The 21,002-nt window shown below is 37.1% G+C and overlaps 1 protein-coding gene across 3 annotated transcripts in view; it reads left to right on the top strand.

Annotated features, from left to right (window-relative positions):
* Positions 1 to 21,002, top strand: part of VPS13A (vacuolar protein sorting 13 homolog A) — a 220,370-nt gene that overhangs the window by 164,737 nt on the left and 34,631 nt on the right. For all 3 annotated transcript variants that reach the window (XM_008142061.3, XM_008142063.3, XM_008142064.3), the window contains exons 53-67: positions 831 to 960; positions 3,109 to 3,341; positions 7,509 to 7,662; positions 8,143 to 8,289; positions 8,499 to 8,580; positions 9,410 to 9,479; positions 10,572 to 10,677; positions 11,468 to 11,581; positions 12,635 to 12,780; positions 14,004 to 14,085; positions 16,171 to 16,284; positions 17,121 to 17,196; positions 17,284 to 17,447; positions 18,836 to 18,881; positions 18,991 to 19,114. In XM_008142061.3, coding sequence (XP_008140283.2) covers positions 831 to 960; positions 3,109 to 3,341; positions 7,509 to 7,662; positions 8,143 to 8,289; positions 8,499 to 8,580; positions 9,410 to 9,479; positions 10,572 to 10,677; positions 11,468 to 11,581; positions 12,635 to 12,780; positions 14,004 to 14,085; positions 16,171 to 16,284; positions 17,121 to 17,196; positions 17,284 to 17,447; positions 18,836 to 18,881; positions 18,991 to 19,114 — 1,788 coding nt within the window. The remainder of the gene's footprint in view (positions 1 to 830; positions 961 to 3,108; positions 3,342 to 7,508; positions 7,663 to 8,142; positions 8,290 to 8,498; positions 8,581 to 9,409; positions 9,480 to 10,571; positions 10,678 to 11,467; positions 11,582 to 12,634; positions 12,781 to 14,003; positions 14,086 to 16,170; positions 16,285 to 17,120; positions 17,197 to 17,283; positions 17,448 to 18,835; positions 18,882 to 18,990; positions 19,115 to 21,002) is intronic.

Genomic DNA, 21,002 nt, shown 5'->3' on the forward strand with positions numbered 1-21,002 from the left:
TCAGAGAGGGAAGGGAGAGATAGTGTTATATTATAAATCATCGAATGAGATACAAGATGCCTTAATGAGCCAATTAATTAGGAGTCGTTTATTGCGTGCAGCCCAGAGGGAGGTGTCTTTTTCCAAATCTCTCAGCAACCCATACAGGAAGTTCTTTTGTATTTATACTTTTCAAGCCTCTTTGTTTGCAGATATTACAAAGGGCTCTGTGTGAGTTATTGTTACAAACAGTTGTAACCTTGAGTACATAATGAGTTTGTACTTGGCATAATTATTATCAGTATTAGTCTGTTACATTGGATGGTTAGCTTGCAAGGTCAGACAGTTAAGTTTATCTTTTTCTATTACTTGAACTAAAAACAAAGTCATTTTAGAGAATAACAGACTGTCTTAAAGTGACAGAGTTTATAATGACAGAGTTTATAGGACTAGGGACTATCTAACAATAGCAGAGAGTTTCAAACAGCCGTTTTTTATACAAGATGGAGGTTACTATGCTTTAATAGAAACATCAGTTATGAGAGAGGATCATTTATCAGCTGCCTCCTGCACATCCCCTACTGGGGATCGAACCATGACCAGGAATCAAACCATGACCTTCTGGTTCATAGATCTATGCTCAACCACTGAGTCATACCAGCTGGGCTATTCTCATTATTTTCTTAGAAAACCTCTTTTCCATATTATAAGGACAAAATTTCAGTCTACTCTTAATCAGAAATATTATAAATCTCAATTAATTTACTTGGAATTACTGAACTGTATTATTTTGGGTTCTTTATTCATTTACTTACACTTAATTTAATGCCTGTTTTTACTATTTGTGTCAGTTCTCTCAGTGAAATAGAAGACTCTCTCCCTCCTGGAAAAGCAGTACTTTATACATGGGCCGATCCAGTGGGCTCTAGAAAGCTGAAGTGGAGTTGTGGGAAAAATCACGGTGAAGTAACACAAAAAGATGTATGTTTTGGGCTGATTATCATGATGTCCTCAGCAGCATTTCTTTGTTTTTCAAATAGTATTCTCTTTGAGCCTTACTAGTTTTAAGGCATGTATATGTCTGCACTACTAAAATAAACTGACAAAGATTTAAAAGTATTCAAACTTTAACTTAACCAAAAATGTTTAAAACTGAAAGTAGTCTTATTTTGCCTACATCATAATTTGCTTCCATTCTATATAATAAAAGGGTAATACAGACAGTCCTCGGGTTACATCGGACTCGATGTATGTTGTTTCGTGGTTACATTGCCATCTCCCATTTATTTTTTTAAAAAAAGTTCCGTCATTTCGACGTATGTACATATGTGCTTTATGTTTTTTATTATTTATTTACCACAAGTAAAGGTCAGGAATTGTTATCTTTCTTATAATTTTTTTTTTACTGTTCCACTTCATTACTGCTGTGTATGTGCTTCATGTGAGTGACGTAGGTGCTTACGTAGGTGGGTTCCAACTTACAGCAAAAATCACTTTACGTCGCGCTTTAGGAATGGATCTCCAATGTAACCCGAGGACCTACTATATGCATATTGACCCTAACAGCAGAATGACTGGGAACGACCGGTCACTATGACGTGCACTGACCACCAGGGGGCAGATGCTCAATGCAGGAGCTGCCCCCTGGTGATCAGTGCGCTCCCACAGGAGGAGCTCCCGTCAGCCACAAGGTGGGCTGATAGCTGTAAGCGCAGCGGTAGGAGCCTCTCCCACCTGTGGCTTAAGCTCGCTCCTCATGGGAAACGGGCCTAAGCCATCAGTTGGACATCCTCCAAGGGCTCCCGGGCTGCCAGAGGGATGTCTGACTGCCAGCTTAGGCCCGATCCCCCGGGGAGCAGACCTAAGCTGGTAGGTGGACATCCCCCGAGGGGTCCCTCCGGGCTGGGGTACCCCTCCCTCCACCCCCCCCCCCCCCCGAGTGCACAAATTTTCGTGTACTGGGCCTCTAGTTATGCTATAAAGGTAAATTGTAATTAGAGAGGGGCTTTTAGCATTCAACTCATAAACAGATATACTCTTCATTGACGGTCATCTTAGATCATTTTGACTTCTGTGAGGAACATCTAGGATCTACTAACTAAAGAATTTATTTCTGGTAGCAAGCTATTATTGATATGGTTTTTTCATAATGATAAAGTTGTACATAAACATTTTCCAGTAATATTTTCAATGGCTGCAGAATTTTTTTTTAGAAATTGTTTTTAAACAATAATTAAAATTTTATTAGTCTTTTAAAATACGTCTTAATTTGACCCCTATTCCAATGTCTTACTTATTTGATCTGTTGGTTAGTAATTTTGCATATTTATGTCATAATGATAGTTGAATTTTATAAAGCTAAATCTGAAATCCACTACAAAATATTAGAAATACTTTATAAATATTTGAAAATAAGTTAGCTTATTGCTATATACTTTATTTTAGAAAGAATTATAAGCAACATGATTGTTCCTAGATACTGATTTTACGGTAACAGCTCCAGTTTTAATAACAGTGGGTTATAACATAAATGTGTACTATATATTAAAATTTCTTCTTAATCAGAATATTTACTTAACTAGAAATTCATGGGTAACTCTGTTAATTATTAGAATTTGCTATATTTATCTTGTCATTGAACCTCAAGACCATGATATCAGTGCGATGCTTATATATAAGGGCTTCCTGCAGAATTACTCACCTGTGATGAATATCCATGTTTTGTAGAGCATGCAATTGAGATGTCAGATATTCAGCTCTGTAAGAAAATATTAATTTCTGACTTAAAAATAATACATTGTTTAGTCTTAGTATAAAGGAGAGAAAATAATGCTTTGTGTTATTGATAAGCCTACACAGGAAGACTATTTAATTAGATGTTATCAGGATATTAAATAAAAGAATAATTGATGTGTCTTCCTTGCTACTAACTTTATAATAATAATGGCAGAAGCAAATATAAAATTATTGTAATTATGTAAATTTCCATTGTTACACAAATATTAATTCATTTAGTTTGTTTGACCCTGTGAAGGAGGTGCCATTACTATTCTCATTTTTTAAATATTAGTTTAAATGTTGGTTGGTACCATACTCTTAATTTTTTATTTTTTGGTGGTTTTATTTTAGGATATGATGACACCTATAAATTTGGGGAAAAAGACTATTTATTTAGTTTCATTCTTTGAAGGCTTACAACGCATTATTTTATTCACTGAAGATCCAAAGGTATTTAAAGTGACATATGAAAATGAGAAAGCAGAATTAGCAGAGCAAGAAATTGTGTTGGCATTACAAGATGTTGGACTTTCTCTCGTCAATAATTACACAAAGCAAGAAGTAGCCTATATTGGCATTACAAGGTTAGATGCATTACAATTTGGACAAATTTAAATGATCAGTTCTTTATCATCAAGAATGGTGATTGTAAAATCTGAAATAATTTAGTTTAACATCTTTGTTTTGATTAGCCATGATACTAAGATAATGCTAATTATAAAGTGCTTGTGAGATTTTTTTTTGCCCTTGAGATAAAGATATATGAAAAATCATATTTATAAATCCCTTTTTATATTGTTCATTCTCTAAGCTCTCTAAAAAGTTAGATTTATTCAACTTATCAAAAGTCTACTTTCTTTATTTAACATGCCATAATATTATCCCACCAAAATGCAGGGTATGTTGATGCTCCTTAAATAGTGGTTCAAGGAATAAAGACAATCACGTTCTAATTTGACCTTAACCCTTTAAGATCTAATAAGGTAATACTGTATTTTTTATTCCCCAAATAAGTCACCATTAGTAAAACTCTGTTTTCCCTATGCCCTTAATATTCCTATTTATAAATACTTAAAGTAAAATAAATTTATGTGTATTAGTACCTAATTTGAGAGTATTGCTGGATTCTAGTTTGTAGAACCCGGATCTTTTAACTTAAACTAATGTACAGATATATGTGTACTAGAGGCCCGATGCACGAAGATTCATGCAAGAATGGGCCTTCCTTCCCTTGGCTGCCTTTGCTCCGGCCAGAGCCACCTTTTTGCTCTGACCGGGAGCCACCTTTCCGCCTTCCCACACTGCCCAGAGGCCTGGAGTAGCCAGGGGTGGGGCAGAATGCCTGCATCGTCGCCATGGCGACAACGCAAGCATCCTGCCCCGCTCCCGGCTGCCTGGGATTAATTTGCATACTTACTCCTGATTGACTGGTGGGCATCGCGAAGGTACAGTCAATTTACATCTTATTCTTTTATAAGTGTAGATATCTTTATATAAAAGATGTATAATGTATAAGCGATATATAATCCAGATTTAAATTTGTTTTTTTTTTATAAATGCATCTAGAAATGTCCCTAACTCTTCATTGACTAGAACAGGGGTCCTCAAACTTTTTAAACAGGGGGCCAGTTCACTGTCCCTCAGACCGTTGGAGGGCCGGACTATAGTTTAAAAAAACTATGAACAAATTCCTATGCACACTGCACATATCTTATTTTGAAGTAAAAAAACAAAACGGCTAAAACACCCACATGTGGCCTGCGGGCCGTAGTTTGAGGATGCCTGGACTAGAATATATTCTAAAAGGAATATTAAAAACTATTTTCTTAGAGATATTTATTTCTAAAAAAAGTTTATTATTTAAACAAAAATGTCAAATGGACAACGTGTTAAAGGTTATGTCCTATGCTATGGTGTGAATGCAAGTGGCAGTAACACATGGTTCCTATCTTTTTAAAATTAAGTGAATATAAATTTTAGAAGGAATAAACAAATGGAGTACTTAATAAAATTAGTAACTTATATTCTAAAACAGAAAGAGTGAAGTAGTTTTAGAATGTGGGTAGATTTTCTATAATTCTTTTGGCAATTTTTCACTGAAATAGATTTGTTTCATTAATTCTCTCATTTTCCTAGATTGTTTCACACTCTGTCTCTTTTTAAACCCCCATTCCCTCTCTCAGCTCACTGCCTTGCATCCCATTTTACTGAGAAAATTGAAGCAATCAAAAAGGAACTTTCAGCCCTAACCAGTTTGGTTCAGTGGTTAGAGCGTCCGCCTGCAGACTCAAGGGTCCCAGATTCGATTCCAGTCAAGGGAGTGTGCAGGAGGCAGCTGATCGATGTTTCTCTCTCATCGATGTTTCTAACTCTCTATCCTTCTCCCTTCCTTTCTGTAAAAAGTCAATAAAATATATTTAAAAAAAAAGGAATTTTCAAAGACCCATCCCCCAATATCAACTTCCTACTCACCAGCATTTATTACCTGTATACTATGCTGACATACTTACCCACAGTTATCATAGGTTTATCGTATGTGCTATTTAAACAAATTTTTCTGCTTTTGCATTGTATTCTATTCCCTTTTACTTCTTGAGACACTGATCTAACAATTCTCTCTTTTCTTTCTCCTGTCCACAATTTCTGACTCTATTTTGGATTGTTCCCATCAGTGTTATTTCTCTCAACTTAAAATTTTTTCTTGATCCTACTTTCTCTGCTACCTACTGCCTATTTCTTTGCTTTCCTTTATAGCCAAACTGCCCAAAAGTGTTGTTCATGACAAGAGTTAAATATATTCACTACATTCAATTATTTTTTACCCATTTTTTCTTTGTCACTCCCAGTAGGCTTTGGCTCTCAATGTACCGTGAAACTGGTGTTGTCAAGATCACCCTAGGGATGTGTGTATTGCCAGGTCCGAAGTACAATTTCCAGCCCCCTTGTTATTTAAAAGTTCATAATATTTAACACAGATTCCTTCTTTGAATGACCTCCAGGATTCCTTACCTTGATTTTTCTTTCCCTCCCAACATTCTCAGTCTCATTTGTTGGTTCCTTGTCTTCTCCATTGGGTGCCCTGAGGCTCTCAAACTGAATTCTCTTCTCTGTTTCAGTTGTATGATTTCAAATAACACATATATGCTGAATTTTCTAGAAATACATCTTCAGCCAGATTTTTCTTCATGAACTCCAGGCATGTATATCCAGCTGCCTACATAAAATTCGTACTAAAATCTAAGAGACTTATCTATCTATATAAAACCCTAATATGCAAATCGACTGAATGGTGGAACAACCGGTCGCTATGATGCGCACTGACCACCAGGGGGCAGACTCTCAATACAGGAGCTGCCCCCTGATGGTCAGTACACTTCCACAGGGGGAGCTGGGCTCACGGCTGGCAAGCGCAGTGGTGGTGGTGGGAGCCTCTCCCACCTCCACGGCAGCGCTAAGGAGCAGCAAGCCGAGCATGAAGGAACAGCCAGCAGGCAGGCCTAAGCCGGCAGGCAGACATCCCCCAAGAGCTCCTGGACTGCGAGAGGGGTATAGGCTGGACTGAGGCACCTCCGTCTTCCCCCCCGGGACCCCCCAGTGCATGAATTTCATGCATCAGGCCTCTAGTACTTTATATGGGTTTAACACCATTTCCTGATATTCCAAGTCTGCCTCCTTATTGAAGTTAATAACAATACATCCTTCTAGTTGCTCAGGCCAAAAGTGTTAGACTAATTTTGTTTCATTTCTTTATTTCACACCCCACATCTGATCCATCTAGAAGCTATGTACTGGCTCTACCTTCAAAACACACATAGGATCTGACCACTTTTCACTGCCTCAGTGTTATCACTACCTAGGCAGAGCCCTCACCATTTCTCTCGCAGCTTACTACATTAAACTCCTAATAAGTTTTTCTGCTTCTAGACGTCATTCCCTTTTTCTCTTTCCCCTATCCCAGCAGTGTATTTCTAACAAAGCTTAAGTTAGATCATGTCATTGATCTCATAATCTTTCAACTGTTATTCATCTCAGAGTAAAACTCAAAGTCTTTACAATATCCTACAAGGCTTTCCCATTATTTGGCCTCTGTCTTACTTCATCTTCTACTCTTCTTTAAAAAATCCTCACCTGAGCATATTTTTCCATTGACTTTTCCAGATAATGGAAGGGAGGAGTACAGACAAAAAGAGAGAAACATAGATGTGAGAGAGACACGTGGATGGGTTTCTGCCCACACACTCTCTTCACTGAACCAAACTGGCTAGGGCTCAGCTTCTACTCTTAATGTGTTCCAAGTATGCCAGGCTCCTTGCTCTTCTTCATATACTAGAAGCGTTGTGCTCACAGAGTCTTTGCTGGATAAATTCCCTGATCTCTAAGTTCTTGAAATCTCACTTCTATTCACTTTTAACACTGCAACCCCACAACTTTGCATATCCCAATACTCCATATCCACCTTACCTTGTCTACTTTTTCTACTTTCAAAAGCATTTCACCTAATATATTAAATATGCTAATTTACTATTTGACGTTCTTTCTATCACTCCTCAGCTAAAATGAAGCTAAAGAATGGCAGTAATGTTCACTGCTAGTATTCCTACTATAATGGTGCCTAAGTAGGAATTTAATGTGATTGGTTGAATTGAGGATATTGCAAAATTTTTACTTAAGGTTTTGTAATTCATGTAATAAACCAGTTAAAATGAAAATGTATATAAATTAGTACCATGATTTTTGTTTTCATATATAAGTTCTGATGTGGTTTGGGAGACAAAGCCCAAGAAGAAGGCAAGATGGAAGCCAATGAGTATAAAGCACACTGAGAAGTTAGAGAAAGAATTTAAGGAATATACTGAATCTTCACCTTCAGAAGATAAGGTTATTGAGTTGGACACTAATATTCCGGTAATATTTTTAAGTCCTGATATGAAGTTTTAATTTTTATCTATTGTAATTAGATTAATCACTAGTTAATATTTAAGGAAAGTCTTATTTCCTTACAAAACAGTGAATGCTATCATACATACTTAATATAAAATATTAAAAACTCAGACTTTCTCTTGAGATACTAGTGATCTATTCCTTGGTTAACAAGCCAGTAACTTTTTATTTTTTAATTATTTGTAATGTTATTTTATATTTATCACTTGTTTTGGGTAAATTTTAGTAAATTTACATAAAAAGTGATACAACCAAGCTCTAAGGAATAGCTGAATGTTTTTGTGAATTGTATGGATATGGGCTATAAAGTTCTCATTCTAAACCTAATTGAATATTTAGCCTATTATTTTAATATTTTTAAATTTTTGGTATACATTTCTAATTTTAATCAGTTTGAGTAAAGAGAAATTCCATGTGTTTTTTGGGGAATGCCATATTTTTCAGGTTCGCTTTACACCTAGTGGCAATAACATGAAAATTCTGCAACCACATATAATAGCTATACGAAGAAATTATCTGCCAGCATTAAACGTGGAATATAACACATCTGCACATCAATCATCATTTAGAATTCAAATTTATAGAATACAGGTGAGTCTGAATAGATAGTCAAATTATATTATAAAATAAACTAATTTATACCCATGGTCTGTTTTAAAACTTCCATTTCAGTGTGGGACTAGACTTTTTGATTCCTTCTTCTTCTTAAATCTTGTTATTCTAGTCAGGTTCTATAATTAACATATGAATATACTAATTTGGGTTTTTTTTTGTTTTTGTTTTGTGGTGTTTTTTTTTAGATCCAAAACCAGATACATGGTGCTGTATTTCCATTTGTATTTTATCCTATTAAGCCTCCCAAGTCAGTCACCATGGATTCAGGTTTGTATATCTTTAGATTGCTATAAAAATGGTTGTATTAACTGTTTGGTTTATTTTACTATAATAATATGAAATGAAACCATTTTACTCAGCTAACTTCAACAAAACTCTGAATACTGAAGAAAAGGTTAATTAGAAATATGTATTTTAATGTTTAGAAATGCTACTTTTAAAAAATTACAGTGTTTAAAACTGTGATTTAAAAGCCACTGAGATCTTTGAGTAAACTGTGAGGAAGTTCAAATTCAGACTGTTTTCTAACCACAGGAACTGTCCTGATCCCCGGATGAGAATGATTACAAGGCCTTTCTTCCATCCTCTCTTCCCTTCACCTTCTTCTTTCTTTGCTGTTGCTCTTCCCCTCACTTTCTCTTCCCTTCCCACTACCCTGCCCCCCCCCCCCCGCTTTTCTTTCCACAGCCATTTTCATACCACTGACTCTAAACTATCTAAAGGAGTATTCATAATCTGCTTAGAAGCTTATTGACCAGTATACTTGCCCAAGCCCTTTCACCTAGAAGTCAAGGGCAAGATCCTGAAATCTGTGTTTCCACAAAGTTTCCCTGGTGGTTCTAATGCTTGCTTCTAGTTTAAACTCACTAATTTAAAGGATTAGTAATCCTTAGAGGGAGTATAGATAATTTACAAAAACAATCCTGGAGTCTGAAATTAAGACTGTAATGGATTATGCAAATATTAGTAATTTTAATTGATATTCACCATTTAGTAAATAATTTAGCCATGGTGATGTGTATTACATGGTAAGAAAATGCTGCTTATCTTTTTTTTAAAGCATCATGGGATTAATCATATTTATTACCACTTACAGCACCCAAGCCCTTTACAGATGTCAGTATTGTCATGAGATCTGCAGGGCATTCCCAGATATCACGTATTAAGTAAGTGTCCTAATACATTCCTTGTGTATTTATTTAATGTTTTGGTTTAAATTGTACTCTTTAAAAAAAAAGTAAATTTCAAATAAGTCAAAGATTTAAATGTACAATATTATAAAGGTCATAGAAAATGTCTATTAATTATTTTATAATTGTGGAATTTCAGAAGGCTCTAAATGAAATACACCTAGGTATTAACAATAGTTATTTCTAAATTATGGGCATTTTATTATTTTCCTTTTTGTTTATTTGTTTTCTTAAGTTCTCTGTAATTACTGCATATTGTTAGAAACAAAAGAGAAAATAGTATTTTCAAATTCAGTCACCACCCAGTCCAAGAAATCTAACATTTATAGAAACATTCATCTATGTATTAGTCCCTTATTTCTTGTTTTCTCTGCCCTATTACCAAGACAAACATTATTCTCTTGCTTTTTTCTTTTTTAAATCCTCACCTGAGGATTTTTTTCATTGATTTTTTTTTTTTTTTTGAGAGAAACATGGATGTGAGAGACAAACATCTATTGGTTGCCTCCTGCAAGTGCCCCAACCAGGGATCAGATCCACAACTTCAGTATGTGCCCTAACTGGGAATTGAACCCACCACCTTTCAATATATGGGACAATGCTCCATCCAACTGAGCCTCACTGGCCTGGGTTATTCCCTTGCTTTTCAAATTATAGTTTTATTATAATTTAAATAATGTCTATCTAATGTGTACCTAAACATTATGCTTTTTAGTTTTCCTTTTCTCCCCCTAAATAAATATTTTTTTTTCAAACTGTACAATACTCCTGGGACTTGCTTTTTTTTTATTAAGCTTTTTACTAAAATGTATTCATTTTGTGGTATGTAGCTAGAGTTTATAAATACTAATAAATAATGTTAGATGACTGTATACTACAGTTTACTTATAGATTTCCTCTCTAGGCATTTTCATACTTGTGTTTGTTGCTATTATGAATAGTGTTGCCATGACATTCCTCTAGAAAGTTCTAAGTTTTAACATTCTAATATTTAATACTTTTTCCTTTATCTAATTTTCTTAATACTGTTAATTGATGACATTTAATATTTTCTACTTTGTAATATAGATACTTCAAAGTGTTGATCCAAGAAATGGATCTCAGGTTAGATCTTGGGTTTGTCTATGCATTAGCAGAACTTATGACAGAAGCTGAAGTAACTGAAAAAACGGAGGTAAGACTTACAATAATAGCATTGACGTTAAGGATTAGGGAACAATGAACTGAGAAAAATGTTAACTATCCTGATAAATTCTTAAAGTGTAAAATCATTTTGTTTCATTTAAAAAATATTTTTATTATGCTGCTCTGGTGAGTACATTGGCAGAAATCATTTTTTCAGATCATAGAAGACACGAATAGTCTTAAGCAAGACTATATAGACGCAAGACAAGTTAAAATAGCCTTTAAAAGTGAGATAGCAAATAAGAGGAAAGGTTTTAAGTCAGTAGTAGGAGGAAGAGGATAATCAGTCACGTTCACATTACTGTTTTTTTTTCTTCCCAATTTTACTTTTCTTGTTTACTTTTGTTTAGATTAATAATTTAGAACAGCGATTTTCAACTGGTGCACTGTGGCACACTGGTGTGCTGTAAGAATTGTAAAAACGTGCAATACTTGACTATTTAAAAAAAACAAATACATTATTTATTACATTACAAAAATAAATGGATTAGATTAGTGGCCTTTTCGAACAAAATCTATAGTCGCATAAGGAAAAGCTTAGCGTCTTTTAATGGATTGGATGGAAACATAGAAGATATGCTTATTAGTTTATGAACAACAGACAGAACTTTCCTAACAAATGAAATAGTGGTTTCTCTCCTGAGGAAGTATCATCCTAATTATGAATGATCTTGGATCTGGATATTATAGGGGAGTGTTCTGCAGTGTGTGAGCTATTGGCTTAACTACTTCCTGAAGATAGGTCCCTTAAGTTTTTAATATTTTATGTTCCTTTATAGGTTGAACTTTTTCATAAAGATATAGAAGTTTTCCAAGAAGAATATAAAACAGTTTCATTAGTAGATTCATCACAAGTCAGTCTCTATGAGTATTTTCATATATCTCCTATCAAGGTAGGGGAAAATAAGTTATTTTTATTATCTATGATAATCTAGGTAATAGCAAATTTAATGGGTCTGTTGGGTAGCCATAATACTTAAATTATATTCTTTGATAGTTTATAAATTCTGTAACTTTACAATTGCAAATATAAATAACAAAGCAATAACCCTGTAAAAATGTTATTCTTATAATAATTTTCTCTATATGGAATTGATACTGGAGCTACCCATAGCATGTGTTTATATGTTTATGTCTTGACCTAACAGATTTCCTTAGTGTTAAGGTGTTTAATGACAATTTTCTAAATTTTGCATATGATGTATGTATAAATTTTTCTTTTAATTGAGTTGTAATTGATACATTAAATTTATTTCAGTTGTACAATGTAATGATTTGATATTTCTATAGACTGTGAAATGATCATCATAATATATTACCATCTGTCTGTATACAGTATTATAGTTTGTTTATTTTGGGGATGAGAATTTTTAAGATTCGTCGTTTAGCAACTTGCAAGTATGCAGTACAGTACTAACTATAGTGTATGCATTTTAATTTATAAATTATTCTTAATTTAAGATTTGAAGATTGGATGGAACTAAATATAAGTTTTTAACACATAGTTTTTATGAGTTACTTACAGAATACTTGAATTATTGTATAGCTGAGTATACAGCATGTATATGCATACAATACAAAAGTGCTTTTTAACATCCTGCTACCTTAGTTCTAATAGTTGAAACATTCACTTGTGGAGATATTTATTTAACAACTTTAACTTCTAGATTATTGTCACTAAAAATATATAAAAGTTAATATTTTCCTAGATTTACCAAAAGAATTGAATTGAACTAAATATATCATTATGCATTGCTGAATTTAAATTTTTAAAAGAACTGTATTAGATTTTAAATCTTTTAAACTTTTCACTTATTAAATTTGGCACAGTCCTGTTAATTTTGAAATTTTATTTGCGGTGTAGTGACTTTAAAATAAAATTGAATATTAAAAATTAATATTGTCATTATGAAGGTACTGATTTAAATATTTCTCTATCTCTTTAGCTGCATTTAAGTGTTTCACTGAGTTCGGGTAAAGAAGCAGCTAAAGACTCAGAACAACATGAAGGATTCATTGCAATTAGTTCTTTAAATCTCTTGCTGAAGAGTATTGGCGCCACTCTTACAGATGTACAAGATGTAGTTTTTAAGTATGTTTAAATTCAAATCTATAAACTGATGAAAAGTCCATTTTATATTCACCAAAAAATTTATAAGTGAAAAATGTGTAAATTACACTGAGGATCTTAGGCACAATATGGTTTTGCTGTTAAGTGTACAATAACTTAGGTAACATACACCTGTTAATCCTTAACTTTTAAAAAAACAAATTTTAAATAATTTCCTTTTAAAATAGAGACAGGAGTATTACATGTTGGTGCACTCCTAAGGCTTGTCTGGTCTAGGGAAGAATCCTAAGCAGCTGTGTGTGCCCAAAGGTGTGGTGCTTAAAAGATGTGACTTTAAAGCCTATGAGATCAAGACTCTTCAAAGTATATGTGACTAGAAAAAGTGAATGTCATGACGGGGGAAATGAAGGGATCAGTTTAAATGCTACCATCGGGAACTTAAATTTGAGTCATTGTAGGAGCTATTAGAGTATCTGACCAAAGAGAGTCCCAGTCTGAGTGGAGACTTCAGATAAGAATGCCCTTTTTAACTACCACCTAGAACTGTTACTAAAAATAGTAAGAATCAGTGAGGCCAGTAAGAGATATCTCTAAGTCTGGGTAAAGTTAGGTAACAGTCAAATTAAAGAACATAGATTTGAAGACATCACATCAGGAATTAAGTGAGAATTCTAATCTTGCTACTATCTTATCTGCTAGCATAGAGCTTCCCAATTAGTTGATTGGGTGTATGTTGGGAACAGGTTACAAGTAAACATATCTTCATTTCTCAACGGTCATCTGTTCAGGCAGGCCCTGCAGCAATGAAGCCTGGTCATTCTTGAGCAACCACTTACATTTATCTCAGTGTGTCAAACATTTTCTATGTGGGCCATGATAGGACAAAGTTGACAAATGTAAGTTCATGTCCATGGATCCAAGGGCTCTCTGACTGATCCTCTAAATTATGTGGAAAATGTATGTATGTTAGTGGCTTTTCTGAGGGTAAGATCCATAGCTTTCACCAGATTTTTAGAGCTTTTCCGACCAGAATGTGCAGAGAAGTATGTAAAAGTGTAGGTTTTTCTGGTTGGCATGGGAAAAGATTGAAAGGAAAGATTTGGAGAAAAATTCTAAAGAAAATAAAATCTTAATATTAAAAACCCTTCCTTTCTGCCTGTCTCCCACTCTCTCCCTCTCTTCCTCTCTTCCTTTCTCCATGTACATACCTACACATTTACACATTTTTAATGTTTCTTTTTCAGGCTTGCATTTTTTGAACTCAACTATCAGTTTCATACAACATCTGAACTGCAGTCTGAAGTAATAAGACACTATTCAAAACAGGTTTGTCTGAGATTATTTTACAAAGGGGCAGAGTGATATAAAATAGTGAAACTGTATGTGTCTGTACCTATATAATGTAGATTTGGCAAGGAAGTTAATAGCCATTTTCAAAAATTTAAGATATGTTTTTTTTTTATTTTCAGAATTGTAGAAAGAGGCTCTGGCCAAGTAGTTCAGTTTTTAGAGCTTTATCCCAATATGCCAAGGTTACAAGTTTGATCCCCTGTCAGGACACATATATGAATCAACCAGTGAATGCATAAATAAGTGGAACAACAAATTGATGTTTCTCTCTCTCTCTTGCTAAATTCAATAAGTAAAAATTAAGAAAAAAGAATGGCCATTTCAATTTTCTGTCCTTATAATTTTTAGCTGTGTACCCAAATCTTTTCTGGAACAATGTATACTACACATAAACCTTTACATAAAATATTAAGTAATTCACCACACTTACTTAAAAAACTAGGTTCAAGGGAAACAGTAACTGATGAACACAGTATTTTTTTAAAATATATTTTTATTGATTTCAGAGAGGAAGGGAGAGGGAGAGAGAGAGAAGCATCAATGATGAGAGAGAATCATTGATCGGCTGCCTCCTGCACACCCCCAACTGGGGATCGAGCCCAAAATTTGGGCATGTGCCCTTGTCTGGAATTGAATCTGGGACCCTTCAGTCCGCAGGCCAACGCTCTATCACACTGAGCCAAATTGGCAAGGGGAACACAGGATATTTTCAATGTAATTGAGTTACTAAGTCTGCTAGATATGTCATTTTAGTGGATTTTTTTCCCACATTTGGAAAGACTCCAGTATCCTAATATATAAAAACCCTGGGTCTGTCACATCCACAATGACCGGGAGGCTCGACCAACCGGAAGTCAGTCTTACAGTCAGCGCTGGGTTGCCGTGGCAACCCAGCACTGACTGCTACGGCTGCAGGCATGGTGACCCAACACTGACTGCTGAGGGGGCTGCGAAACAGGCCCAGAGAGAAGCCTGATCCATAGTCTCTGTGGCAGCTGTTGATCAGTACTTGCCTTTCTCTTTCTTTCCCAGCCTGGTCAGCAGCCCTGCCTCCATTTCTCTCCAGGCCTCCACTGGGGCTGCTGATCAGCCCCCGCCTTTCTGATCAGGCTCCATTGATAGGCCCAGAGTTGCTGACTGGCATAGAAACTGACCAGTTAGAACCAAATCTGGGTGAACTATGAGGAGCCAATGGTTGCCTAGGAGGTGGAGCTTTTGACATTAACTGGCATAGAAATCAATCAGAACCAAATTGGCTGGCAGGGGAGGGCAGTTGGGACGAGATCAGGCCTGCAAGGGAGGGCAGTTGGGGGCAACCAGGCCGGCAGGGGAGGGCAGTTGGGGGTGACCGGGCTGGCAGGGGAGGGCAGTTGGGGGCAATTGGGCTGGCAGGGGAGCAGTTAGGTGTCGATCAGGCTGGCAGGGGAGTGGTTAGGGGGTGATCAGGCTGCCAGGCAGAATTGGTTAGGGGCAGTCAGGCAGGCAGGTGAGCGGTTGGGAGCCAGCAGTCCCGGATTGTGAGAGGGATGTCCCCCGAGGGTTCCCAGATTAGAGAGGATGCAGGCTGGGCTGAGGGTCACACACCCTCCCCCCACCATGCACAAATTTTGTGCACCGTGCCTCTAGTTTTTATATAACTTACAGGGCATCTGAGACAGCTGTTGAGCAGTGGATAGATCACTGAGCATGACTCAAGAGGTCGGGGTTTGGATCCCAGACTTGCCATTCAACCTTTGTCTGGCCCTAGGCATCATTTGACCTGTATATTTCTCCAGTCTATAAAATGATGGTAGTATTAACAACTTTCACACATAGTTGTAAAAGTACAAGTATTTTGAATATTCTAAAGTATTATCTAAATCTCACATTATTTCTAATACTCTAACACTGAATTATGTTTTAAAAACTGTGACTAGTGACGAATAAGGTAATATATGGTTTAGGTGTTGAAATTGATGATAAGGGTATTTAGTCTGAAAAATTGGATGTGCGTACTAAACTTAAGAAAAAAATATTAAGTCTGATAATCCAAATTAATTAATGTTTATATTTTCTTTATAGGCCATTAAGCAAATGTATGTACTCATTCTTGGACTTGAAGTTTTGGGAAATCCCTTTGGCTTGATTAGAGAATTTTCTGAAGGTGTAGAAGCATTTTTCTATGAACCTTACCAGGTAAAACAGTTATTCTTGCATTGTGCAACATATCACACTAATACTGTTGAAAAAATAATGCATTCCAATTGTTAACTTGAATTGTAGATGTAAATAGATTTTGCGACTCACAGAGGCACATTATTTTGCAGCAAACAGTGGTAACAGTTTTTGAGAAATGTGAGAGAAAATTTTTACCTTTTCCCTCAGATTTTAAACTTAAGACTTTAAACAAATATACTGAATTTTAAGTGTTCTGTTGTAAAATTAAAGGTGGATAAGCTTCACACTCTAGTAGAAGGAAGAGTATTATAGACAGGCAGTTTTGCTATGCATAATAGTATGCACAGCTAGCACTGTGCAAAGCAGTCTCAATCAATGGCAAAAATTATGATTTTTCTATGTCCCTTAAAAATTTCTGTCAGAATGTTAAAAAATGTTCCTACTTTCACATTTAAAAGAGTAGATGATAATGAAAAAAAATAGCAAAACATATTTATTTTGTACAATGTAATTTAAAACATTAGATTTATTAGGAATTAAAGTGTTTTTATTTATTTCATAAAAATTATCAAAAGTAGTGTGTGTTCACCTTATCATATAACATACAGAACAAACATCTTTTGTACACTTTGATGAATAGTCATTCTCCTTTCTAAGTTTGAATTAACTTGCAACACTTAATCCTTTTCACTTGCAATGTTATGAAATATCTGAGACTTCTGTTAATGTGAAGTTTTCTTCTGGTGTCACTTTCTCAGGGACATCTTTTTTTTTTGTCGCTACTATTTTCTTCATTTCAATTAGTGCACTTTTAAAAGTAAACATAATCTTATTTGTTATTTTTGACCTTTTAGGGAGCCATCCAGGGTCCTGAAGAGTTTGTGGAGGGAATGGCACTAGGACTGAAGGCATTAGTTGGTGGAGCTGTTGGTAAGAAACAGAATGCCTCGTGAATATGATTATGCTGGAAAGTAATGATATATTTGCTTTTACTAAAGATATGTTAATTTCTCCTAGGTGGGTTAGCTGGTGCTGCTTCCAAAATCACTAGTGCTATGGCTAAAGGGGTAGCAGCTATAACTATGGATGAAGACTACCAACAGAAGAGGAGAGAAGCCATGAACAAGCAACCGGCTGGTCTTAGAGAAGGCATCACTCGCGGAGGAAAAGGCTTAGTTTCTGTAAGACATTTCCCGGTGTTGTGAATATTATAGGAAATACCTATTTTTATTATTATTATTATTATTATTGTCATTATTATTATTACTTGAGGCCTGGTGCACAAAATGCTTGCATGGGTAAGGTCCCTAGGCTTGGCCGGTGATCAGCCTATTGGGGCCTTCTGGCTGCTGGCTGGGACCTTCCTTTGTTTCTTACTACCCCCTCATGGTCAGTGTATGTCATAGCAGGCAATCGAACTCCCGGTTTCCTAGTTGAACTCCCGAGGGGACACTTTGCATATTAGCCTTATATATATATACTAGAGAACAGGTGCATAAAATTCGGGCATGGGGGTGGGTCCCTCAGCCCGGCCTGCACCCTCTCACATCTGGGACCCCTCGGGGGATATTCGATGTCTGGATCAGGCCTAAACTGGCAGTCGGACATCCCTCTCACAATCCGGGACCGCTGGCTCCTAACCCGCTTGCCTGCCTGCCTGCCTGATCGCCCCATAACTGCTCCCCTGCTGGCCTGATTGCCCCCTAACTGCTCCCCTGCTGTCCTGATTGCCCCTAACTGCCCTCCCCTGCTGGCCTGATTGCCCCTAACTGCCAGCCTGATCGCCCCCTAACTGCCCTCCCCTGCCGGCCTGATTGCCCCTAACTGCCAGCCTGATTGCCCCCTAACTGCCCTCCCCTGCCAGCCTTATCACCCCCTAACTGCCCTCCCCTGCAGTACTGATCGCCCCCTAATTGCTCTCCCCGGCCGGCCTGATCACCCCTAAACTGCCTCTGTCTCGGCCCCTGCCAACATGGCTTTGTCTAGAAGGACGTCCAGAAGATGCACAGTCTAATTAGCATATTACCCTTTTATTAGTATAGATTATTAGTATAGATATAGATTATTATTTTAAAGATTTGTGGGGTTTTTAAAGTTGATTTCAGAGAGGAAGGGGGAGAGGGAAGTAGAGATAGAGAAACATCAGTGATGAGAGAGAGTCATTGATCGGCTGCCTTACTGGGGATTTAGCCCACAACCTGGGCATGCGCCTTGACTGGAATCAAACCACGACCCCCTGGTTCATGGCTCAACACTCAACCGCTGAGCAACGCCAGCTGGGTAGAAATATCTTTTAAAGCCATATTCTGTGAATAAGGAAATAGATATATAACTTACACTCCTTCAAGTATTATTTGCATGTTGAAGGAGTAGTGTGTTGTGGCCTATATAAAATATATCAGTAACCTCTAAAAACATTCTGTTTAAATAAAATAGTTAGAAAATACTACTTCCTATGGTATCTAGAAAGCACAACTCAGTATTTATTTATTTTTTTTGTAAACCAGATTTGGTTCGTCAAGGCATTGTGTGAAAGTATTATAAATTTTCAATTGTGCTTTCCTTTTAGGGTTTTGTAAGTGGCATAACAGGAATTGTTACAAAGCCAATCAAAGGCAAGTATAATAGTTTCTTTAGGTGATATATATTATCAAGTGTTTCACAAGTTGATTAAATTTTCACTCTTAATTCAATTGTCTAAAGCTTTGTCTTTTTTATTTCCAGGAGCTCAAAAAGAAGGAGCAGCTGGTTTCTTTAAAGGTGTTGGGAAAGGTTTAGTTGGAGCAGTGGCAAGGCCAACTGGAGGCATCATAGACATGGCTAGCAGTACATTTCAGGGAATAAAAAGGTAACCTTTCTTTGATGTAGGGTATGAGTAAAATGCTTTAACCATCAGAAATGAAATAAATCTGCTATTTGGCTTGAGGCACTCAGTTATGAAACCTGAAATATGACAAGTTGCATATGATCTTCCTAATTCCTTTTGATATATTTTTTAAGTTGTTGCCATTGCATCACTTCAACTTGATAGAATTTTTTTTGTATTTTTCATCCATTCCCAGCAGCCTTGGCAGAAAAGGTTTGACAAGCAAGCTTTTTCATTATCTTTGTCAGAATACATTACAACAATGTAATGCTACATGTCAGTTATAAAATTAGCAAATATTATATTGTTGCCTTTTAGGGGGAACAAAGAATGGCTTTTTCTATTCTGGGTTCAAACTCATTTGTGTTCACCTTTCTTTATAATACTAGAAGCCGGTGCACGAAATTCGTGCACAGAGGGGGGTTGTCCCTCAGCCCAGCCTGTATCCTCTCCAATCTGGGACCCCTCGAGGGATGTCCGACTGCCCGTTTAGGCCCGATCCAGGATCGGGCCTAAACGGGCAGTCGGACATCCCTCTCACAATCCAGGACTGCTGGCTCCCAACTCCTTGCCTGCTTGCCTTCCTGATTGCCCCTAACCGCTTCGGCCTGCCAGCCTGATCACCCCCTAACCACTCTGCTGCCAGCCTGGTTGATGCTTAACTGCTCCCCTGCCAGCCTGTTTGCCTCCAACTTCCCTCCTCTGCCGGCCTGGTCACCCCTAACTGCCCTCTCCTGCAGGGTTGATCACCTCCAACTGCCCTCCCTTGCAGGCCTGGTCCCTCTCAACTGCCCTCCCTTGCAGGCCTGGTCCCTCTCAACTGCCCTCCCTTGCAGGCCAGGTGCCTCCCAACTGCCCTCTCCTGCTGGCCATCTTGTGGTGGCCATCTTGTGTCCACATGGGGGCAGGATCTTTCACCACATGGGGGCAGACATATTGTGTGTTGGAGTGATGGTCAATCTGCATATTATTCTTTTATTAGATAGGATAGAGGCCTGGTGCACGGGTGGGGGCCAGCTGGTTTGCCCTGAAGGGTGTCCCGGATCAGGTGGGGGTGCCCTTAGAGCGTGGGGTGGCCTGAGCGAGGGGCCTGTGGTGGTTTGCAGGCCGGCCACGCCCCCTGGCAACCTAAGCGGAGGCCCTGGTATCTGGAATTTATTTTCCTTCTACAATTGAAACTTTGTAGCCTGGAGCGGAGCCAAGCCTGTTGCTTCCCTCCGTGGCCGGCAGCCATTTCTGTGGCAGTTAATTCACCTTCTATAATTGAAACTTTGTTGCCTTAAGCGGGTGGGCCCGGCAAGGGTGTGCGGAAAGCTTTGTGTCCCCTGTTGCCGGGAGCAACCCTGGCCTGCTCTCTCAAGCTCCATTCTACCGCCATTTCTGTTTGAATTTGTTTACCTTCTATAATTGAAACTTTGTAGCTTGAGTGGAGGCTTAGGCCTGGCAAGGGCAGGCGGAAAGCTTGGCTTTCTCTGTTACCTGGGAAACCTTGCTCTCTGTGGCTGTAGCCATCTTGGTTGGGTTAATTTGCATACTTGCTCTGATTGACTGGTGGGTGTGGCTTGTGGGTGTGTCGAAGGTACGGTCAATTTGCATATTACCTTTTTATTAGGTAGGATTATTTTGTTAAAGGTTATTGCATCTATTTTCTCTATGTCTCTTCATTGGTACAAATTTTAAAATATGTCTTCTCTTCCTCAAAATTAAACGTAATTTAAGACTGAAATTTAGTATTTGCATTATTGTTACCTCTATTCTAAAAATTTGCACATGTATGCATCACAATTGATTAAATTCATGCTAATGAGACCTAATTTATTTTTTTCCTTTACAATTTTTATTTTTTGTTGTTCTCTATTTTATTCCTTTT

The sequence above is a fragment of the Eptesicus fuscus genome, chromosome 15, assembly GCF_027574615.1.
Source record: "Eptesicus fuscus isolate TK198812 chromosome 15, DD_ASM_mEF_20220401, whole genome shotgun sequence".
Lineage (NCBI taxonomy): Eukaryota > Metazoa > Chordata > Mammalia > Chiroptera > Vespertilionidae > Eptesicus > Eptesicus fuscus.